General features: G+C 39.1%; 1 protein-coding gene across 1 annotated transcript in view; it reads left to right on the forward strand.

Annotated features, from left to right (window-relative positions):
• Positions 1 to 25,301, forward strand: part of DCHS2 (dachsous cadherin-related 2) — a 127,807-nt gene that overhangs the window by 92,890 nt on the left and 9,616 nt on the right. Inside the window, exons 9-16 of the mRNA XM_048510090.1 lie at positions 111 to 939; positions 2,419 to 2,658; positions 9,605 to 9,739; positions 10,077 to 10,286; positions 11,639 to 12,496; positions 16,069 to 16,179; positions 19,804 to 20,015; positions 20,920 to 21,071. Coding sequence (XP_048366047.1) covers positions 111 to 939; positions 2,419 to 2,658; positions 9,605 to 9,739; positions 10,077 to 10,286; positions 11,639 to 12,496; positions 16,069 to 16,179; positions 19,804 to 20,015; positions 20,920 to 21,071 — 2,747 coding nt within the window. The remainder of the gene's footprint in view (positions 1 to 110; positions 940 to 2,418; positions 2,659 to 9,604; positions 9,740 to 10,076; positions 10,287 to 11,638; positions 12,497 to 16,068; positions 16,180 to 19,803; positions 20,016 to 20,919; positions 21,072 to 25,301) is intronic.

Below are 25,301 nucleotides of genomic sequence, written 5' to 3' on the forward strand. Positions count from 1 at the left end.
TTGACATGCCTAGAAGCATAAGTGCTCAGACTGAATAATTTGATGTATTAATATACAGTTATTATGAAGAAATACCAATCCAATAGAACTTTTTCATCCTTGTGTTTCAGGTTATCCCACTTCCTAAAGGAAGTTCTGTTTCTTCACAAAACATCAGACATTTTGTCATACCAGAAAATTTTAGACCTGCACAAGTATTGGGCTGTCTAAGACTACATCTGTATAATAATACCAAGCAACATTATAGCATTTATGAAGAAGACTCTGATGTTCCATTTGAAGTTGACAGCTCTTCTGGGGATCTTCTTCTCTCCAAAGAACTTGATTATGAAATAGCATCTCACTACTTCTTTAGAGTGGTTGTTAATAACGATGAGAATAGTCTTCCACAAAATAGTACTATTTTCATCAGTGTTGATATTGAAGATCAAAATGACCACTCACCTTCTTTTCAGAATGGCTTTGTTGTGATTGGCATAGAAGAAAACGTGCCTGTTGGCACTTTGGTGTATACGTTTAATGCAAGAGATGGAGATGGCAGTTTTCTGAATAGCAACATACAGTACTCTATACACAAGGAAAACTTTACTGAAAATCCATTTCTCATCCATCCTTTTTATGGTAACTTAATCACAGCAGTTCTTCTTGACCGAGAGATGACGCAGTCTGTTATCCTGACAGTTGTGGGAGCTGATCAAGCTGTAAACTTGACTGACCGGAGACAAAGTTCATTGACCGCCCAAATAATCATTTTGGATGTCAATGACAACCACCCTACCTTTGTTTCATCACCTATTTCCTACATCAGAGAAGATGCAGAGATAGGATCCCTAGTACACTGCATAGTTGCTCATGATCCAGACCAAGGGAGGAATGGTCAAATTACATATTATCTCCTCTCAAATGAAGACCATGTATTTGCAATAGACAGATCCTCAGGTAAGATACAAAAGTTAAATTGGCTCTGACGAACTTTCAGTCAGAATTATCTTAAATCACATATTTTGAACATGACAATAATTGCTCATAAAGCAAGGGTGATATAGAAAGAGGTTCTCTTCAACACACCAAATATTTCCTTTCCTCAACTATTTCCGTTTGGGGTTTGTGGCTAAAGCTCCATCTGCTAGTTTACCACAGTCCAACCTGCAATGGTTGCAATGTGTGTCACAGAAAGGGGAGAAAATGCAAATTAGATATGAGAGTATTGATTCTCACAGGTCCACAGTCTCATCTTCTTTGAACTCCATGTTGTAGAAATCAGCCCTAATAAATGGTAGATGTGAGACCAATACATAAAGATTGTTCATACTTCATGTCAACACATAGTTGTGGAAAGTTAATAATGGCGTTATGTGATGTCCAAACTGACATATTCCTGGTTTGTGACCGGTCAAAAAATCAGAATTGGAAACTAGTCTGAATCATGTTTCTGCTAACTTTGAATGGACAAGTTACATTTATATTGCTCACTCCACCTCCAGACGCCACTGTATTAGAAGTGAAGTGTGTTGAGTAGATAAGGAATGGTGACTCCCTAAGTCTGTGGTTGGGATCCCAAAGTGGGCCTTGAAACCCCTGCAAGTGAGTTGCAGGCCAGTCCTTTCCATTGCTGTCATATGTATTTTGGAAACCCAAATCTGACCCTGTAAACAGTATCATCCATGTCATACATTAGTTAGTATTTCCTCTTCATTGCATATGCACTTTGATCAAGAAAAAAATTGCCTTGATGGTTGCTAGAGTGAGTGAGAATATTAGGGGGAAATCAAAAAGTGGAAGAGAGAATGGTCAAAAACTGGAACACATGCTGAACTAGGTAGGTGTCAAGATCATGGTTTGCTTAGGGAACAAAAAAACTTTGTGCTAGCCCTGGATGGGGACTGCTGCCCTAAGCATGTACTCTTCAGTGCTGTGATCTGCCTACAGGCAAATTCCTCCTGCTAGCCGTATGAATGTCACTGGAATTGCATTCCATAGCAAACTTTGAGTATGGCTCAGGGTACAAGAGTAAAGAAACACAAAGTCATTTATTTTTGTAACAAAATAAATAGCTGCCGCAAGCATTTTAATGACAAGTATCCCCCTGAAAACCGCACTAATTCTGATCCTCCCATAAACACAAATATCTTGGTCCTGTCTCAGTGTTTGAGCCTCATCTCCAAGCTCAGGTGTAAAGTGTGTGAAAAATCACATGCATTTTGGATTTGCCATAGCAAAGTTGTCTGTCCAGGTCGTCCAGTGATGTTGTCTGAAATTTACTGCCAAATTCCCAAGATCAAAGCTTTGGCTAATTATATAGAGTTCTCATTGATAATTGAGAATCTCAAACCCAACGTTTGCTTTCTAAATTCTAAATGACAGAACTTGCATTGGAATAAATCAGTGTTCGCATGACCGTTTTTCTTCTTACACTAGGACTGCTAACAACCACCTTTGCTTTGGACCGTGAAAACCAAGAGTATTACAACTTGACCATAGTGGCTGTGGATGATGGCACTCCAGCACTATCTGCAACTCAGATTCTGACAGTAATTGTTCTCGATATAAATGACGAGTCACCGGTATTTACAAAATCTCTATATCAAGCTTCCATATATGAAAACAAAGATCCAAGAGAGGTTGTCATTAAAATAGAAGCTACAGATAAAGATTCAGGTAATAATTTATCTCTCACTCCCCAAAAGGCATTCCTTTCGTATGTAAAAACAGGCACCACTCTTGTCTCCTTCTTTTCATACAATTGCGAACTCCTAAGATTAATTTTTGATTCAAATTCTAGATCTAGATATTTTTACCTTAGGAACTCCTGCCAGTGTTAAGTAGTGATTTGTTTGGGGATTCACTCGGATGATCTAAATTCATGCGGAAATGGTTTTTGTTTACATTAGTGCATCTGTATCTAGTACATTAGACTGAAAAAAATAGTGCAAAGAGCTTTGAAGGAGTGAGATTTCTTTTTTTATTAAATATTATATTACATATGTATACAAGTTACAATCAGAAAGCAAGAAAAACAATTAACATTTTGACAATCAAGATAAGTCAACTAACATTCCTACAGGCAAAGAGGACAAAATTAACTAACCTTATACTCCTAAGAAATTAAATTCAAGATTTCTTAATTTAAATTCACTTGAACTTCTAAATTATTTTATCTTACAATTATAATAGTTCATTATCCACTTATGAAGGAGTGAAAGATTTGTGCTTACCAATGAGAACTTTCTCATCATCTGTAGTATGTATTTATTACAGACTTCTTCAGTCGTCTATATCATTCCATTCACAGGTGTCCAACTCGCGGCCCTCCAAATGTTATGGACTACAGTTCACATCATCCCCTGTCAGCATGAGCAATTGGCCATGCTGGCAGGGGATGATGGGAACTGTAGCTCATAACATCTGGAGGGCCGCAAATTTGACATCTGTGCAAGATTAACATTAAAAAAAAGTAAACCAATTCATCGCTTTACAAGTTGTTAATATACTATGGTTGAGAATTAATTAAAGCATAAGAGAAGAATAAAAAGCAAATAACAAATCTGTCTATGATCCAGTAGTAAGGAGGAGTAAGATTTCCAAGTCTGCTTTTTCCCCTGCTATTAGTGTGATGCTAACTGATCCCAGATCTTTGAACTCAGCACAAATTGTAGGTTCTGGTTATGTATAAGACTTACTGCACATTCACCCGTAGAATTGATTGCTGGATATGGTTTGATAAATATAGAAAGGCAGACTACATTGAAAAAGTTCTAAGCCGCTAGATTTTACTGTTTCAAAAACAGTTTGCCAGGAAGGACATTTTGCTGATAATTGCAAATGTGCATTAATCTCTTTTGGCCAGAGCGGGGCACTGTAATCCCAGGCATTTTGCATCAACAAACATAATTTTACAAAGGATTAGTTGCAATTTAATTTTCTCCCAGTTAAAACCTAACATTAAAAACAAAAGGAGAATGGTGTGAACTCACATGGCATTCATTCTGTACAAAACAATATTTTTTGCTATCTATCAGGGTGTAGAGAAGATTATTTGGTTCTAGAGGAATTTAGTTCCAGAAGGGGATTCAAATTTATGCAACTGGGTAAACAATGGCAGCTACAGTAGAATGGCTGCTGGCCTTGTGAAGCTTGTGTAGCTAACCATAGCTAAGCATTTGCTAGTCCTTTTCCTCTCCATAGCTCTGCAAGCCCACAGCAGGAGATTTTCTAATACTACATTTTCTCCTGCTGTGATGCTTTGGGACTATTTTCCACCAAAGCATACACAAAAAAAAAACAGAGGGACTTCTCCCCACAACCTTTTCCACCCAACCCACTCCCCAAGCCTGTCATGCCACCTAGCAAACTACTAGGAATTGGCTCCTTAAGCACAAAAAAATGCACATTCAGACTGAAACCGAATGTGAGGTTACCTAAATGGCCTAATATGTATACATCCCAACTATAGAAGAAGAAGAAGAGTTGGATTTATATCCCCCCTCCTTTCTCTCCTATAGGAGACTCAGCTACATTTACCTCAGAAAACTCTTAGACCCATTTTCAGAAAATATGGCCTGAATTCCATAGCTGCACAAGAAAAAGAAGAAGAGTTGGATTTATATCCCCCCTTTCTCTCCTAAAGGAGACTCAAAGGGACTTACAAACTCCTTACCCTTCCCGCCTCACAACAAGCATCCTGTGAGGTAGGTGGGGCTGAGAGAGCTCCAAAGAACTGTGACTAAACCAAGGTCACCCAGCTGGGGTGTGTTGGAATGTACAGGCTAATCTGAATTCCCCAGATAAGCCTCCACAGCTCAGGTGGCAGAACGGGGAATTAAACCCAGTTCTTTCAGATTAGAGTACACCTGCTCTTAACCACTACGCCACTGCTGCTCCCATGTATAGGAGCATTCCCTTTACCAGGCCCAGAACCCATGGTCGTGTGCGCCAAGGGCACTTATTTCTGGTAACTTTTGCCAGGATATTTACCAGGGGTCGAAATTTGATCTAATGCCCTGTATGGGTGTACAGATTCTTAGAAATAAACAGGCATGGGTTTGAAGGTGAAAGTTTATTATAATAAGCTAATAGCAAAGGGAATTAGCAAAAACCATGCTCAGTTAGAAAAACATGCACACACTAAACAAATGTTCAGTTAATCCTAGCTTCTACTAAATCTTAATATAAACAAAGTTACTAAAATGGGGCAGGTAAAGAGGAGCTTGTCTGGTGGAATGATCTGGAATTAAGAAATAAATAAAAAGAAAGCATAGCTTTTCTAGGGGAATTTGTGGACAGGTCCCTGTTACATTCAGGGGTGCTGATCCAAGGTCTTAATCTGGTTACAGTGATGTGAATTGCATGTAAATTTCCTTGTAGTGATTTTTTGAAAAACCAACCATGTTCAACAGACTGCAAACTTGAGCAGAGCTGTGGAGATATTTTTTCCAGACATTTTTTCACTCATTTACAGCAGGAGAAAAGATAGAGGTTGAAAGAAACCTTAGAAAACTTCACTGGATGCGTAGAAGGCACCTAGCACTGCAATCCTAAAAACACTGAATAAAATGTGACTTGGTTTTAAGTAGGCCTGCTTAATATCGCTTTGTGAATCCTGGTTATAATTATACAGATAGTTAACCCAAGTCCTTTACAGTTCAAAAGGAATTACTGTAGTGGTACAGATAACTGGGACAGGGTATACAGCCAGCTTTCTATCCTTAAGCTTTTTTTGTGAGGAGGCGAGGGTGGCAGACAGAGGCGTATCTAGGGAAAATGGAGCCCGGGACAAAAATCTGAGTTTTGCGGGGGGGGCCACCCCGGGTGGCTGCCCTCCCCTGCCATGATCAAACAATTTTTTTTTACACCAGGTCGTTTCAAAGTCACCATCACATTATAGAACATGCCCCAACTCACAAATCTGAACACAGCAATGAGCCATGCCACACAGCAGAAATAAAAATTTTTGAAAACGTTTTCAAAATGCTTTCAAAATGTTTTATTACTGCTGTGAAAACATTTTATGATGTTGTATCCAGTCCCCCCAATTGGGAGAAACAGCATCACTTTCAATTTTTTTTTTAAATTGGGGACCCCAGATTCTCCCTTTAAGGTGGATTTAAAAGGAGAATCTGGGGCCCCCAGTTAAAACGACATTGAAAGTGATGCTGTTTTGGGGTGGATTCTCCCCCACCCTGAAACAGCATCACTTTCAATGTTTAAACTGGGGACCTCAGATTCTCCCTTTAAATCCATGCCGAAGGGGGTGGATTTAAAAGGAGAATCTGGGGGAATTTGGGAGGTTGCCTGCTGTCAGGGGTGCAATTATTAAGATAGCAGTACCAAAATTTCAGAGTATCTTCAGGAGACTCTTGTGATGATACCACCCAGGTTTGGTGAAGTTTGGTTCAGGGGTCCAAATTTATGGCCCCTCAAATGTGTAGCCCCCATCTCCTATTAGTTCCCATTGGAAACAATGGGGGATGGGGCACCCCCTTTGGGAGTCCACACTTTGGACCCCCTGAACCAAACCTCACCAAACCTGGGTGGTATCATCAGGAGAGTCTCTCGAAAAAATCCCTGAATTTTTGGTGCTGCTAGCCAATCCAATCCAATCCAAAAACCTTTATTAGGTGCTGCTAGCCTAAAAACTGCACCCCCACTGGGCAAAAACGGAAAAAACACTAAAAATACAAAAAACCACAAATGGACCTGCATTTTTGTGCCCCAACAAGGGTCGCCCGGGGATATTTGACTCCCCATGTCTCCATTGCAGATACACCACTGGTGGCAGAAGACTAACCAAATTGAAATTTTGAATACTTGAAAAGGATAGAAATATGGTGTTATGTACACCATGGAGAAAGTGAATACACAGAGTTTGTAACCCTGTCCCAGAAACCTCAAGCTTGGTGTCACCAAATGACAATTATCATATTTTACAGTTAGGACAGACAAAATGAAGTCCTTCACATAACACATAATTAAACTCACTGTCACAGTGTGTAGTTATGGCCACTGACTTTAAAAGAAGACTGACCAGATTAATGGAGAATGGCCATAAATGGCTATATTCCACTGTAGCAAAATGAAACTCCCACAAGGCAGTATTCCTGTGAATGCAAAGAGCTAGGGGGAAACCACAGGAAGAGGTCTTGACTTCTGTGCCCCTACTGTCAGCCTGGACCAGATGGTGGACCCTGCAAAATGAGATGCTGGAATTTTGGAGAGAGGAATATTGATACTGTGAGGAATACTTATTGAGCAAGTCCATCAGGGTCTTCTTGCATCTATATTCTAAAAGCGAAGTCAGCCAAATCTCTGGATATCCAGTAAATGGAGCTGTGAATGGGCACAACAGATCTTTCTACAAACCTGAAAAGGGTTCCAGCTTTGCAAGAAAATGTGAAATCTAAAATAAATAAATAAAGGGGGGGGGGTTTAAAACCTAAAAAAATGATAAAAGGAGTGCTTCTAGCTCTAAGCAGCAGACTCCCATAGATACCAGGCTTGGTTTCTTCAATGAAAGGTAGGAAGAGAAGGCATGACTTTCTGGCATTAGAACTCACCTGTGGTTGCTTCCCTCCCAAACCTCACCCTCCCAATACCTCGTCCTGAAATCTCCAGGAATTTCCCAAACTGGACTTGGTAACCTTCAAAGGGAACTGATCTCTGTAGTTGGGAAAGCTATTGTTATTTCAGGAGACCTCCAGGCCCCACCTGGATACTGAGAAGGAAATGATGGGAGGGAGAAACACTATGAGGCTTTCAGGAAACAGCAAGAGGAAATGGAAGAGAGGAAAATGAGATTACTTCCACAAGTCCTTGTGGGTTCCTACTTATTCTTATAAAATATGTAGTAACCTAAGATATGTGCTTGCTGTTTTTTTAAGAATTAAATTCATTTTAGTTAAAAGCATCAGTTATTTTGTTGTGTAGCACTTCATGAAAATTATGCCATGCTTTCCTCAAGAGAGCATTTGAGACCACAAAAAATATGGGAGCAATTTATTTTGATGCAATAAAGAATGAGAGTAGGAAATAAGATTCCCACAACATACAGAAGGCATACAGCTGTATAAAGAAACTAGCAGCTGCTAAATTTCCTAAGTTGCTTTTTGTCCTGCAACTCTCAGGTATCAGAATGATCTCACATGATAACCAAGCAATTTGGAATACAGTATGAACTGCTTTAATTAAAGGCTATGGGTAGAGGGGGACAGAAATGCCATAAGGGATCTCAATTAGTAAAGCAGACCTTCCTGAACAGCCAAAGTCCTTGGATGAATATACTAATTTTCAGTGTTATCACCTCACGGTGACATTCATGTGTAGCTAGACTGAACAAAGGCTTGAGGTAAGGGATTGTGATTCTTTGTGGAACTAATTTCCACTGTAAGTATTTTTAGTTTGTTTCCATTTTTAGTCTGTTGTTGCTTTATATCTTCTGGACAACATCATAAAAACAAAATTACTCGATGAGCTACACTGTAGTTCTTATATCCTTTTATAGCTAGATTATAGCAAGTATCCTTTTCTGGCTAGATTCAAGTCCAGTAGCATTATAGCGATCAACAAGATTCTTGGGATGCAAGCTAAAGAGAATCAAAGCTTGAAAGAAAAAACCCAGAATGCAGAGGTACAATGCGCATTGTGATCAGCTTGGTGGGATCAGAGAGAAATGCTTGGGATACAGATGTTAATTTTCTGCCACCAAGTATTTCCTCTCTGTTCCAATCAAGCTGATTACAGAGCTCATTGTACCTCTCCATCCTGAGTTCCTTCTTACTGGGATATAAGGATTAGATATCTATTCCAACTTCAATCTGATGAAGGAAGTTTTGACTCTCAAAAGCTTATTCCCCCCAAATCTTGTTGGTCTGTAAGGTGCTACTGGATATGAGACTAGTTGTTCTACTGCAGGCCACTGATTCTGCCCTTCGAAATTATTCTTTTATATTTGTAAGACAGTGGACTTGTGTGTAAGCATTCTCACAATTTGTACATTCATCAGATCATTGACTTATCAGTATTATGGTTATCAAACTTTGCAGTGGCCCTTCTCAGACATCATAGCTCTTCCTTCATATGTAACTCTGACTTCCCTCTGACTTGTTCACTGGGTCACAACCTGTAGATTTTAATTGTTTTCTTGAGAATCTCAGAACTATTTCTGCAAGTACAGGACGCCTCTGAACTTTAAGAAAATACCACATCATGAAGCCACAGATTTCATTGATATCTAGAGTTTCGAGAGGCTTTCTATTATACTGTAATATTTTGAGAAAGAAAAAATCCTACAAAGTACATGTAAGACCTGAACATGCTCTTTAGATTTTCACTGGAGTTCATGTTGATAAGTCATTTTGTAAAGCTACACAGAACAGGGTATTATTTTCACCATTAAATAATGTTCACGGAACACTATATGTTTTCATAAACACTATATGTTTTCATATATATGTTTCAAATATATGAGAACTATATGTTTTCATAAATGAATTATGAATTCATTTCTAGCTCCCTTTGTATGAAACATTTACTCAAGCAGTTAGTTAGTAAATCAGTATCAAGGCACTTATTATCAAAGATTTTACTAATTTCTGCTTTGTATTTTAAGGAACCAATTCTCTGCTTCACTATGAAATTTTTCCGGGACCTGGGCATGAGATTTTTCAGATAAACTCTGATACTGGTGAGATTACAACAGCCATTTCACTTGACAGGGAAACTCAAGAGATCTTCACTATTAAAGGTAAAAATGATTGAGATGCTACCTGGAAAGCTTCATATTACATTGGCATCTAGCCCTGCTGGACATGGTCCACCGGACACTGATTCAGTTTAAATGGATGTGCCTGTAATTAAAGTGTTAGTTTTTCAATGGGCCTTTATTGGAAGAAATTCACTGTCATGCTCGTTGTCCTTCAATTCCCTGAAATAAGAACATCACATTTTTTTCAAAAGCATGCTTATGTTTTGTCTTAGGAAGAACATCATATTTGGTTTGCTGATCTAATATTATTGGTGAGCAGTCAAACTATCTAAATACATTGTTAGAAGTTAGCTCTGTTATGTGCCTCTCTACTTAGTGATGGTTCGAGACAGCGGAAGCCCTGTTTTATCCAGCACAGCATCAGTTGTCATCAGAATACTGGATGAAAATGACCACGCTCCCAAGTTCCTACTTCCTGTTTCTGAGATCCGAATTCTGGAGAATCAAGAGCCTTCAATAGTATCAACTATACTGGCTGTGGATATGGATGCTGCCAATAACGGAACTGTGCAGTGTCACATCATTGGTAAAGTACAGTGCTGAATAATGACAAACTTTTCAAAACATTTTTTTTATTATTTACCGAAACTTAAGGCAGAAATTGAAATCTTTTTTTGTTTTCCATTTATGTTACAATTTGTGTTCTTTGGCACAATTAACTCAATTAATTATAGCGTGCTTAACAGTGTAATCCTAAACAAAATTACACCCTTCTAAGCCCATTGCATATCTGTTTAGGATTACACTGTAAATCACTGTGTCGTACAGGAAATAGGCTTGTGCTCATATAATTTATATTAGTGCAGAGTGATAGGTTTTGATACATGCTTTATTTCAGTTTATAGATTTCTGCTATTCACCACTGATCTGTTCTGTAACCAAGTATATGTCTGTCTTTTCTTTTTAATCTTTGGTCTACTAAGAAAACATATTGAAGATTTTGGTTCTCATTAAATGAACAAAAATGACTGTGGCTCAGTGGTATGGCACACTTTATTTACTTTGTCCTGCTTCCCCCAAACCACAGGCCACTTTTCAACAGTTCCAAACAGAATTGTTTTGCATGCAGAAAATTCTGGTCTGTAGCATCTGCTGTGTGTTAGATAGCAGCTGCAGAGAGAGACCTTCCTCTTCTACCTGAGACCCTGGAAAACAACTGCCAATCAGAGGAGACAATGAGTAAACAATGGACCAGTGGGATGTTGGGTGGTTTCCAGGCTGTATTCAGGGTAGTGGCAACTGACTCAGGAATCCTGGGACCAAGTAGCATTTTCTCCTGATGTTTCTCCAGTGGTCTGATTTGGTATAAAACAATGTAGGTTCATCTACATGTTTTTGTGTTACCTTTGCTGTAGGAACTTTCTGCTTCACTTTTTTAAAAAAGCTATTTCTATCTTTCCATAATTGCTTCACAAAATTTTCATTTTTAGGAATAATTAATACTTCAGCCTAGACTGTTGTAGACTCTTGGAATGAACAAAAGTACCTCTATGTCTTTTTTTTTTTTTGGCAGTTAATAGAGATTTTCAGTATATTACTGAAGCTAGCAAATACTACTTTGTTCAGAAGCACAGTTGCAATAGATTTTACAGGGTGAATCTGGGGAGGTGAAAGAAAGTCATCCATCTGGCAAAAGAGTTGCTTTGTAAATTGATGCTTTGCATTTATTGTCACAGCAATCCACAAATGTAAATGAAAAACAGGTTTTAATTCTCATAAAACTGGGGGATCTAGATATCCTAAGGCAAATTGCTACAAGAACTGTACTGGCAGTTGGATTATATTGCTGCAGTTAGCTGAATTGACCTAGACTAGAGAAAGAGAACTTCAGAATTGAACCTCATCTGCTGACCTTTATTTTTTGTTTCATTTTTAAAGATGGAAATGTTAGAGGATACTTTGCTTTGAATGAAACTTCTGGAGACCTTTCCACCATTTGTGGCTTAGACAGAGAGATTGTCAGCAACTTTACTCTCATCATTGAGTGCTCTGATTTTGGTAGTCCACAGAGAAACTCCATGACCCATTTACAGATCACAGTCCTTGATGAAAATGACAACCACCCTTTGTTTACAAGGAACCACTATCAAACCTCTGTGAGAGAAGATCTGGGAGAAGGATCAGCAGTTCTTCAACTGCATGCTGTTGATGGAGACGAGGGCCCAAATGGAGAGGTTAGATACTCTGTCATGGATGATACTCTTGGAGTATTTACCATTAACCGGATTACTGGCATAATAACTACTACAAGACCACTAGACCGGGAGAAAAAATCTCACTTTGTATTCAGGGTAGTGGCAACTGACTCAGGAATCCTGGGACCCAGAAGCACCAGTGTTACCATCACTGTTCATATTGAAGATGTTAATGACAACAGTCCTTTTTTTGTTCAGAATCCTGTCAGAGCTTCTGTGCCTTTTCGGACATCTTTGAATCAGACAATAGCTACTGTGAAGGCCAGTGACTTTGACCTGGATCTAAATGGTGCTGTGAATTTTATGTTTAAAACACCAGAAACTATGTTTCAGGTAGATGCAGATACAGGAGAAATCTTTCTTCAAGAACCTATACCTCATCAGGATTTTGTTACCTACCTTTTTGTATTGGCTTCAGATAAAGGAGTTCCCTCCAGAACAGCTACTGCTGTTTTGACCATCTCTTCTGAAACACTAACAGAGACTATTTCATTCAGTCACAGCCAGTATGAAGTAAACGTGCCTGAAAACACTGAAAAAGGTGGGTAGCCAATAATAATTTGTCCATATTTTACAGCCAGGCTACCGTGAATTGTTATACAATATGAAACACATATTATGTTGGGAATTCTGAACCTGAATGACTTTTGGAAATAGCTGTCCCATTCTATGAATTTGGTTTTGTTACCTGTTTACTTTCTAGATTTTTGAATTCTCATAGGCCCGTTCTGCATGAGCCAAAAAAGCGACTGCATAATTCACGTTGGTGGAGCCTTGGGCCAGCTTGCATAGCTCCACAAAGAGGTGCCTCTTTTTCGTCATCCCTCACTTTCTGTCCCAGCAGAGCTCCATAGGGATGGAGAGACACACTCACGCTGCCCTCCAACCCTCAGGGGTCAAAGGGCAGCGGGGGTGTGCCTCCTTGTCCCTGCAGAGCTCTGCCGGGACAGAAAGTGAGGGAAAAACCAGAGGCGCCTAAAAGCGGCACCACTACCCCAGTGCCATTTGCACAGTGCTGGCTGGGAAACGCTGGTTCCCAAAAAACTCATTTATTGAGCAAGTTTTAAAACAACATTTCCTTTCCAGGTGCAGGGGGAAAGCATAGCGGTGCATCATTTCAGACGGTGTTTTTACCGTCCCTGGTGCGCTGTTTTTGGCCCGTGCAGAACAGGCCCAAGATGTACTATACCACTGATTAGGAAAGGAAATTTGACACTGTACGATAACTCCCATCTTGGTTCATCTTTCTGAAATACTGTTCATTTTTCTTAATAGATAGCCTTGATAAGCTTTGTAATCAGAATTCAGCAAGAGGATATAAATACTTACTCTTTTCCTTGATTTGGCTGAATAACAACATTTAATGTTCAGCATATTATTTGGTCAGTCAAGGCACGTATAAGGTTGTATGTTTATTACTTACTGTGCCTTCCTAAATCTTTCCAAGCCAATTAGAAGTGTGTGATTATGCAGAGTAAATGTTCTGTACTTTGGGAGATCTACTTATGTGTGGTACAATATGTAATTTTCATCCTTGGAAAATCCAAGCAGCGTAAATATAAAGAGAAGGGGTGATGGCTCAGTGGTAGAGCATTTTCTTGGCATGTAGATTGTCCCAGGATCAACCCTCAGTATTTCCAGTTAAAGGACCTGATAGTAGATGATGCAAAAGACAGTGATATCCTGAAGACGCATGGAAGAAACGGAGTTTATGTCCCACTGCAACCCTCCACGGCAAGTGGCTTTTTCCCTTTCCATAGTTCCCTGGAGTGGGTAGCAGGTGAAGGCTGGAAAAAGATCCTCTTTGCCCAACTCCCCCTTTCCTCTCCCCTTCTGTAATTTTATGGATAAATATAAGGAAAATTATTATTTCTTTTCCATTACATTTGAAAAAGTGAGCTCTGATTCACAAAAGTTGATGCCGGAATAAATGTTGTTAGCTTTGAAGGTGCCACTGGATTCCTGCTGTGCATTAAAAGATCTGCCATTTCAATTACCTTCTTCTTCAGCAGTGGTGTAGTGGTTAAGAGCAGGTGAACTCTAATCTGGAGGAACCGGGTTTGATTCCCCACTCTGCTGCTTGAGCTGTGGGGGCTTATCTGGGGAATTCAGATTAGCCTGTACATTACCACACACGCCAGCTGGGTGACCTTGGTCTAGTCACAGTTCTTCTGAACTCTGTCAGCCCCACCTACCTCACAGTGTGTTTATGGTGAGGGGGGAAGGGAAAGGAGTTTGGAAGCCCCTTTGAGTCTCCTATAGGAGAGAAAGGGGGATATAAATACAACTCTTCTTCTTTTTCTTGTGCAGCTATGGAATTCAGGCCATATTTTCTGAAAATGGGTCTAAGAGTTTTCTGAGGTTAATGTAGCTGAGGTAACTCTGATCACTGGTCAGAAAAATGGTACTTGTGTTTCATTCATACATACAGCTGCTTCACACCTGTCTACTTCACCTTTTACTTCTGGGCGGATTCCCATCATTCATGTTTTCTACTTATAATTTTCCTTCAACATCTGAGCCTTTGTAAAGAGCATCATGTATATTTTCTACATAAATGTTATTGCTTAAGTGGCTAACTTAGAAGCAAAATAGCAAGGCAATTAACATTTCCTTTGTTGTTAAAAAAGAAATTATAGTGTAAAGTACTAAACATTAGTTTTTTTGAACTAGCTGCAAAGCCAAACTACAAAGATGGGACATTCCAGCTCCAAAATGAAAGTCTGTTTGTGTTTACAAGATGTTTCCTGTAATATAATGAAATCTCATTTGGAAAAGGTCACTGTACAGTAACTGAATCCATCACAACTGATTAAAAACAATTTCCATGTATCAAAATTGGTTTCACAACTGGCAAGATAAATCTTGACAAAATTTTGTCAAAAACATGTCTGAAGGTTGTTGTTGTTTTTTTTAACTCAGTGACTGTTTGGTCAGGATGTCTCATGTTTAATTTATTCTTCCTGCCTATATTTTAAGCTGATTTTGTTTTGTCTGTTTCTACACTGTTCTAGCTTTCTTCTAGACAGCTGTATTATTTCTCTGATGTTAATTTGTTTATTTTGTTCTATTAATAACAAACTGTATGCATCTGGATGAAGTCTCACCAAGTGCTAGTTCTCCCCATGATGAAAAAGTTGACCCTGGTGAAAATGCTAACACCTTCTTGAGTGTGGCTTGGGACAGTCCACTGTTTGAGAAAAGTGACTCCAAGGCTTATTGGGCCTGTAATTTTTTTTGATCCTGGCTATCATATTGTTTCGCTTTTTCTTCACTAGTCCTCCTGGAAAATAACATCCCCCCCCCCCCCCCGGTTCTTAATGGCACCTTTCTAAATTCTTGAAATTTCATTCATGATGTCTCTCTAAGCACTGATATGTCCAATTCTTTCTGCTGTTAAGTGTAATTAATGTATTATTCTATCCTCTGTAATCTTTGTTATTCTCTGAATTCTACAGTTTGCCAAAATATGGTGTTCAATGAGCAGTTTTATGAATGTGCTGGATGTGTGGACTGATGTGGAGAATGAAAAAATACCATAATTCAGTATGCTATAAAACCTGAACTGAGAAACTGTGGTTAACAATTGTAGTTCAGAGCATGGGTGTCCACAGGGAAGGCAAAAGGGTGTTTGCCCCTGATCCCCAAATGTGCTGATTTTAAAAAATGTACCCTCATACAAACTTCCAACTAGTTAGCTAGAGGACTTTGATGATATATGAATGATCTCCTGTTTCACCAGTTATTTCTATAGTTGCTAGCTGTGGTATGATGGCACTGAATTGGAAGTCACTAGCTGTGTCATTCTAAGCAGTTCCACCCTTCAAAATCCATTGACTGGAATGCTTAAGGTGGTAATTGATTGATTGCACACGGGGAAGAAAAAGGAGAGAAAGGGGCACATGATTTGTTCATGAAATGCCAAGTCCTACTTTGCCGTTACATTTGACCATATTAAGTCACAGTTACAACGGCATATAAAGTTCTCCAAATAATAGGTGACTATCTAAGCTTTCAGAATTTGATCTCACATGGAACAGACGAAAATCTAGTTAAGATAAGAACTTCTGACGTTTTAATTACGGTGAAAATATATTTTTTTTGTGCTTGTAGGCACTGCTGTTTTCACGCTAGCTGCTTATGTCCGTGGCTTGATGGGAAGGGGTTTAAAGTACACCCTCATCAGTGAACATGAAGACATTTTCTCCGTCCATCCCATCACGGGTAAATCAACATATTTATCTGCAGCTTTTTAAAAACCATTTTAGGCATTAGCAAAATATTTTCCACATTGGAGTTGGAATTGCTTTTGTACAAACATTATCTCAGTGGTTAGGGTTAGTTTATTTAAACAACAATAGAAGTTGGCCTTTGTTCTCTGACCAAAACATGTTGCTACAAAATCAGACCTTCATAGGACTGGGTTTTTTCCAAAACTGTCTGAAGATTCCAGGCCTGAATCACAATCCCAGGATGATAATGGTGACCAAGCAAACAGTGTAATGAAAGTAAGGAGAGGAAAGAACCTGATACTTAATTTTATATAGCTTCACACAGGAACTATTTGGCTTAAAAAAAGAAAAGAAAATTAACACTTTGTATTGTTGAAGGCTTTCATGGCTGGAATCGACTGGTTGTTATGGGTTTTTCCAGGCTTTGTGGCTGTGGTCTGGTAGCTTTTGCTCCTAATGTTTTGCTCTCATCTTCAGAGGCATGTCCAAGTAAGATGTGTTTCTTTTGATGGTGCACACTCTTATTTGTTTCATTTTGCTGCAGTGATTATCTGTTAAATGCCACATTTTAGTCTCCAGGTGGCTTTCCTTCTATTTCATAGACAAAATACAAAGGTAAAGGCTACATCTATATGCAGAAGGACCACTTTCCACTAAGTATTATAATGCTGCAAAGTCACAAACACTTGCATTATCCGGTTAGTTTGATAGGGACAAGAAAAATGGGTTTCCATGTGTGAGTGTGTATGTATGTGTATGCATGCCATCATACATACATATGTGCTCTCTATATATATTTGTGGAAAATGCACTGAAATATAAAGAATGTCTTTTAAAAAAATTCTTATGTAAACTATCCACAGGCTAGATTTTATGAGTTAAATTGCTGTATGCTAAATGAATACCAGCTGATAGATGAAAACATAACTTCCTTCTGACTGTGGAAACAGAGATCTATTGCTTAGTTAAACCTCAAGTATGTTTTTAATAATCAATTATTTTATTAACATGACTGTCTTATTTAATCTATATTAAGCACACATTTGGAAATGTTTACATTAGATATATTCAACGACTGTGTTACTAATTGAGCAGAATCAAGATACATGCATACTAGAAATCTTTCTTTATTGTCTCTCTAGTAATTTTTTTATCACATCCATTTTAATCCCATTTTTATCTTCTAGGCTCCTCAGGGTAGCATATATGATTCTCTTTCCCCATTTTATCCTCATAAAAACTGTGTGAGGTAGGCTAGACTGAGAGTGTTCAATTCAGTTTATGAAAATACAGTCATAGACCAGCTTAAAAGAGAAAAAAAATCAAGATAGAATAGTGTTACACAGGCCCTTCTGCATTTTATAAGCACTGTAAAAGAACTTTAGTACTATGTATGTGACTGTATCCAGTAGCATATCAGTGGGGGGGGGGGTCCCATGACCCAGGCAACAGGCACCAGTGGCCTTGGTCACAGGGGGGAGCATTCAGCCACCCCTTTTCCGTCACACTCCCACCAACCAACATCCCCTCACCCATCACCTCGCAGGGCCCTTGCTCACACGGCTCCGCCTCCCTCTCTCCCCCTGTGCCCAGCCCCAGCCAAACTTCCCCCACCCCTGCTGCTGAACTTCCCCCACCTTCCAGTGGTGGGGAACTCACAGAGGAGGAAGCAGGGCTTGCAGTGGTATGCCACTGACTGTGTCATCATCAACCAGAAAGTTTACCAGAAAATCATCAGGATGTTCAGCGTGACCAAAGGCTGTGTGCAACATATGCAGAATTAAATGGTTCCTAATCTCCCTGTAGCACTCACAGTAAAGTAGGATATGAATGAGTGTTTCAACTGCGCAAGCACTACAGGGACATAAACAGGCCAATATTGAAATCTCCCTTTAAGTAAGGCCCTTGGAAAGTGTGTGACTGGCTGAGTGGGGATTTGAACTCGAGTTTCCCACATCTTAGCCAAACACATTAATTGCTATGCTACTTTGGCTCTCGTTGTGCCAGAAAAATAAGGTATAAATTTACCTCATTCAAAACTACAAGAAGATTCATTTTCCATTGGTACAATAATGAATTTAAATTATTTTGAAGCAGGATAGGAAAACCAGACCTTCTGGGTGTTCATTGTTTCTGACTAAATGCTTCCAGTCTGACTCCATACTTGCTGCATAGCAAAGCACTGAATAAGAAATGAAGCCAAAATACCAGCAGCAACACTATGGTAACATTACTCCATCCCTGGTTGTTGACTGGAAACTTGTTAGTGATGTACTTCTACTCCTATGTCATCACACAAAGGGTTTTAAAAATCCAGACAGAGAAAGAAAGCCCTCAAGTGGAATTGGTCCCTATCAAACAATCCGAGGTGGCCGGGGACTATGGTCTTTCAGGCATTGTGGAGAGGCAAAACAATTAAAAAATTTCCCTACCAACTGAAAGCCCTCCATAAGGCTAAATGGACTTCAGTTCCTCCATGGCAGCAGCCACTTCCTGGTTTTGTCGCCACAAAGCTGAGGGCATTTGGCCACTGACGCATTTGCCCTTTCCATTGGCACGGGTGCCCCTTACACCACCTCTATCAGCTTATTCACCCCCGCCCCCAATTGGATTGGGCCATTAGTTTCACAGTTTGTGGTAAAGATGCAAATCCTGAATGTGGACACCATGACAAAGTGGAGGTATTCTGAATCCTTACAAAAATCACAACACCTTCCATTTGTGTGGAAGAGTGAGAGACAGAGAGTGTTCAGGGAAATGTAGTTCCCAGGAGGAGAATTTGAGGAATAAAGGAAGCTAGAGGAAGGCATTGCAAGATGTTTCCTCTCCTCTAGGCTGCCACTGCAGAATTCTTCATTAGCATAAATTTGAGTGTATCAAAGATAGCCAAAATAGTACATACTTTGTTACCATCTTTCATGATTCAATTTTAGGATGAAGGAGGAGGCCTCCTTAAGACTATTTACTCTAGAATCTAAAATTACCAATATAGGAACCAGAAATTAGGAACTGTACAGAATTGTACAGAATTACTATAGTCTAAGCCAGTTGGTTTCATTGGGGTTAGGCTGGAGTAATGCTGTATGGGATTGCACATTCTGTAAGAATCTTACATTCTGTAAGAATCTTTCTTTGCATACTAGTCATGCAAAACTGATGCTGTGGTACTAACCAGCAAAGCTTTGCAAGTTCACAGATTCAGAAAACTGTCAATGGCAGTGAGTTAATTCATCAAAAAGCATCCACCATTACAAAGACCTCTGGAGTAAGCTCACATTATTGATAATGGTGGAAACAAAATGTAGGCTACTGGGGTAGTAATGATTCAGCAAGGGGATAGTATACCACTGGCCATCATCTAGAGCTCTTTTCAGCAGTTGATCTTTGGCTGCTGTGCTTCTTGCTTTGGTCTAATATGGAACAGATGTTCTCCCGCTCTTGCATAGATTGCTTTTTGCCAAATTGTCTTTATGGTTTTAATTTATGCACACTGATTTGGAGTGTGATCATTGTGAGGAAATGAATTCTAGATTTACAGTTTGTTGGTTTACTATGCAAAAGGTATGTTTCTTAACATTTATCTATCTTTACTTTTTGGTTTCATTAAAAAATATAGGTGTAATCACAGTAGAGAAACCAGAATTTCTTGACTATGAAGTCAGGCAAAAGGTGCAGTTTACAGTTTTAGCTGACGATGGCTTGAGCTCAGCACTATGTGGAATGACAGTTTTAATACAAGACATGAATGATAATGCACCTCATTTTGAACAAAGCTATTTTACAGCATCGGTGTGGGAAGGCCAGTTCTACAGCACCTATATTATGCAGGTAATTTTAAACATTTGTTTAAATTATGTTTCCACAATCAAGGTTAGTCATACTTTATATGGACAGTTTCATGAAGTTTACCTTCTATTTAAGTGTTGTGGGCCTTTGTTGTTAACAATACAGTTAGTTAGAAGCACAAAATATTTCACTGGTTTCAAAGAATGATATCTGAAGTTCCAAATTACAGCTTTAAAAAAATCCATGGTATTTCCAGAAAGAGAGAACAGTTGTTTATGTTAGTAATTGTAGTATACACCACAGTCTTGGTACATATCTACCAATGACCTGTAACCACTCAAACAAGATTCATTCATCTAACCTCTGTTAAAGCTGGATTTGTCTACCTTATCTGGCTAGATAATGCTTTGTTGTTAGCTATTTTCAATGACCAAATACATATCCACTGCCATAAAAAGGATTTCAGTTGGCAGATCCCACTAACTATTAGAAAAAGGGAAACCATCTCAAATGAATAAGTAGAAGAAATTTAAAATTAAAATAATTGGAATTATTTTGGAGAAAATGAATGTAAATTTTTGTAATTCCATTGAGTGAACACTGAGGTAGAGCAAGGAGGACTGAAGAAGGCTGTTATCTTTACAAAATTATGAAAGGAATGTGCTGAAAATCCACAACAACATTGGCCTGGTTCAGGTATAAAACTGGAACCAGAATTTAGATAGTTGAGCCACAGGACTGTGCGCAGCTTCCCATCACCTCTTGCCTTTTAGATGCCAATTCAGATCTGGAACCCTCCATGAGCCATAAGATAAGCTGCTAAATGGGCCACCACAAAAGCCTTTAGTCAAGTACAAACAGTAATATAGGTGTACTAAATAAAGCACAGCAACCATAATGTATTATTCACCATTTCAGGAGAAGCATGAATTTTGTTCCCATTCAGATCTATGCAACTGACTCAGACAGTGGCATAAATGGAGAAATCGAATATTCAATTTTATCTGGCAACACAAATGAAGCATTTCTCATTGATTCAGCACAAGGAGTTATATCAACCTACACAGTCTTCAATAGGGAAGACATTTCATCATACAGGTTTGTTTACAGTCAATATATCTAACACTCAACTGTAGATCTCATCTGTAGATACTTGAATCTGAAGATTGTACCATGGATATATTTTTCTATAAGCCTGAGAAAAGCTCCAGGTCTGTAATGCACTGTGAGATTAATCCTTCCAAAATAATAGTTCTTGTATCTTTAAGAAACAAATGTCTGGTGATACCATTGCTAAGCACAAGCCAGGAAGGAGGGAACCAACCCCAACCAACAGGTTAGGAACCAAAAAGATTGAGCTAGCATAAATGAACAAAATAATAGTTTCTCTATTTGTGTGCACAAATTCATTAAAAGGTAAAAAAACAAAATCTCATAGAGTCATTAAAACCATCGTGTACACACATTCAGACACAAATCCAGTTTGGTAACACGCATAAAACCCCCGTGACTAAGGCATTCCTCAGTGTTCTCAGAGAATGTAAATACACATATAGAAATAAATATACAGGTATTTTTCAGGTCATCTCATAATCCTCACTAACAAATTGCACCAAATAGCTTACTCCAAAAACAGTATGTCTTAAAGCGACAATAACTTATTTAATGGTGAAGACTCTTAGTTGGCTAAATCAAAACTTAATAATCCAAACAATTATTGTTCAGTAAAATGAAAACAAATATACAGTGTCTCTATCTGGTATAACATATGGAAAGAACAAAACATTTTAAGTGACCATATTTAAAGTGACCCGAGATGATAGGATCTTTCAAGACTGTCTTTTTAATATCTGCTTTAATAATTAGTTTTCCTTAGTCTAATTTAATAATTAGTTCTCCTAATTTAATACAGTGGAACCTCGGTTTTCGTTGGTAATCCGTCCAATAAGAATCAATGAAAACTGAAACTGATGAAAACCTTTAAGCTTTCATTTGAAAACTTTAGCTTTCATTTGAAAACTTTAGCTTTAAAAAGGGCTTGGACAGATTTATGGAGGAGAAGTCAATCTATGGCTACCAATCTTGATCCTCCTTGATCTCAGATTGCAAATGCCTTAGCAGACCAGGTGCTCAGGAGCAGCAGCAGCAGCAGAAGGCCATTGCTTTCACATCCTGCATGTGAGCTCCCAAAGGCACCTGGTGGGCCACTGCGAGTAGCAGAATGCTGGACTAGATGGACTCTGGTCTGATCCAGCAGGCTAGTTCTTATGTTCTTATGTTCTTAAAACCGAGACAAACTTTTCCATAGGAATCAATGTAAATCCAATTAATCCGTTCTAGGCACTCCAAAAAACATACCAAAAAGACATTTTTGGTTAATAAACATACTGTTCAATGCTGAAAACAGTAACAAACAATAACACGAGGACCAGCTTCAGAGCCAGTGGACCAATGTCGCACCAGAAAGCTGTCCAAAGAGGTCTGTTTCTGATGCCTCTTTAAGATTTGTCTGAAATGGGGCAAGACATTGTCATTAAACAAGTTGCGGCCAGCAACAGCTTTGTCCGGGTGATTTTTCTCCACAAACCCCTGCACCTTACTGCAAATCGATGAAAACCGAGGCAAATCAATGAAAACTGAGACAAATTTTTCACTGAAAAAATCGATGAAAACCGAAACTGATGAAAACTGAAGGCAATGAAAACCAAGGTTCCACTGTAATTAGTTCTCCTTAGTCCAAGTGTAGGTGGGAACTCACATCCTGGGAGATCCCTTAGAATTGGCTTAGTACCGAGAACTCAAAGGATCCCCTGATGCTGTTTGTAGTAATGGTTGGTTTTGGGAGGAATAGATCAGCTTTGGGTTTATCATCTGCCCTCTTTCTAGCTGTTTTAGTTATGTGCCAAGGGTAGCCTCTATTGAGTATTGATGAACCTCTATGGACCTCGCTGAGTATTTATAATCTCTGTGTAGTGTAGAATTTCTCAGCTCTTAAAAATGTGCCATTTTAAGATGGTGGGGATGAAAAGAGGGAGGCACAATGATTGATGTTTATCCATATGTAATGATTTACAATGGAATTGTAAATAGAGAATTCTGGGTTAGTTGGAAGAGACTTACCTTGAGATCAGAATTTACCAGAATCTGGTCTTCTGAATCAACACTGGGCCTCTGAATCAACATTGAGCCTACTATCATTAGTGTCTTATTTCATTAATCAAAACAGGATTCACTTTTTCAAACATTCAATTAATGTTGTTTCACCTCAGCAGTATACTTGGTCAGAAATGGTGAGACCCTTACAAATAGGGGCTTCAGAGGCGAAGTGCTGACAGAAGTTTAATTTAAATGTCTTGGTTGAGATGTTTTTATGGTGTTTTCTCTTTGCACTGAAACCAAAGAAACTGCTTATTTTAGTAAATATTTCCATATGTACCTTAACTGATATACATTGTAGACAAAATATGAAATTATGCATGTTTACAAACTTGAATGCAAGTCTGTAATTCAAGTAATGTGTTCTGACAAATTTTAAGCCACAAAAACTCACATAGCAGAACTAGTGTGTTAGATGAATGGCCATGGATTCTATTGATTAAATTTCACTTTATTATGTCCAGCTCCATTGTGCAAATAATAATAATGCCATTTGTCACTTTTGGAAGGAAGTTACTATGTCAAATATGAAGAAGAATTCTGCATATTGATTTAATAAGTGTATATTCTAGAATCCCAAGTTTTGAAGTAGATCATAATGAAATTCATAATAAAGGACAGGCTTTTAAAGGCAAAGGAAAAATACTCATTACTAATTTAAACATATTTATAGTAAGCAAAACATATGGCATCCATGAATTTTCAGTGTCAGTTTTAAGTCCTACCCTCCCCCACACCCTTTTATCAAGTTAGGCTGCAGGTATTTGCAGGTATCTTTTGGGCCATTTACACACATTGCACATGCATTCCTTTTAAGTTTGGTTCTTTGTTACGCACACAATTTCCTCTTTTCAGAACTTTACTGTGCTCTCAGATCAGATAATCCCCTCTGTTTATGAAAGCTGTTAAAGTGCGACTTTTTCTTTCCATTTGCAGGGAAAGCAAAGCAGATCATTGTGCATTAATCGTTCTTTGGGTTTTTTTCACTCCTTCTCACCTTTCCCCACCCACACAACAGCAGTTCCTTTCACTCCTCAGGTCACCATTTCAAAGCGATCAGAAGAGATTTTTTTCCCATTTTAATGCTGAAGGACTGTTGCTGGAGCAAAACGGGCAAAGTGTGGTTTATGCAAACTGTGGTGCTGGTAGTTACTGCTGGAGGCTACCGCAGTAGCAGGGGTGGCCCAGTGATCTCAGCTCTTCTTGATTGGAATTTCAAGCTTCCCATAGAATGGATGCAGTAGAAGGGAGGGAAGGATTTCTGCCTCCTTTCAGTGCAGGAGGGAGGGTAGGAGAGGCAGGGATAAAAACCCTCGCAGGGGGAGAATCCTGGGTGTAAACAACTGTGTGAAAGCCACCAGGGGCGTAACGAGGCAGCCCTGGGCAAACTGTAGCCCTGGGCAAAACCTGAGTTGGATGCTTCCCCCCCCCCGCCGGGCGGCCACTCCACCACGACCAATTTTTTGTTTGCACCAGGACATTGGTGCCTGCAGGGGGTGCATTTTTAGACATATCAGCACCAAATTTCAGCGTATCATGAAATTTTGGTGCGATACACATCAAAATGCACCCTACCAAGGCTATCTAGAAATTTGCCCAAAGTCTTTGTTCATTGAGTTTTCACATTTTACTTTGTCAATGGGGGTTGCATGCTGGGGAGGCACATTTCTGAAGGCACAGTCTCAAAACTTTCAGAGTCTCATCAGGAGACTTCCCTGATGATACCCCCCAGGTTTGGTGTAGTTTGGTTCAGGGGGGCCAAAGTTGGACACAAAACTGTGACTGAAGCCTCCTATTAGCAGCTCCCCAGTACAGAGCAATGGGGATTGAGCACCTTGGGAGTCCATAACTTTGGACTAGCAGACAAACCTCACCAGACTTGGGGGGGTAGCATGGAGACTGATCTCCTGATGATACACTGGTGAATGCCACTAGTCTAAAAACTGCGCCCCCTGCAGGCAAAAAATGGAAAACCACTAAAAATACCCAAAAACGAACCCTGCATTTTGATGCCCCCCACAAGTTGATGCCCTGGGCAGCTGCCCACTTTGCCCAATGGGCATTACGCCCCTGAAAGCCACCCTCTGAAGAAAACAGCCACAAGGTGAATAGTGTATTCATAAAAGGCCTTCGTTTTTGACTGCTTTATTATTTTATGTACAACTTTGTGAA

The sequence above is a fragment of the Sphaerodactylus townsendi genome, linkage group LG10 (genome assembly GCF_021028975.2).
Source record: "Sphaerodactylus townsendi isolate TG3544 linkage group LG10, MPM_Stown_v2.3, whole genome shotgun sequence".
NCBI lineage: Eukaryota > Metazoa > Chordata > Lepidosauria > Squamata > Sphaerodactylidae > Sphaerodactylus > Sphaerodactylus townsendi.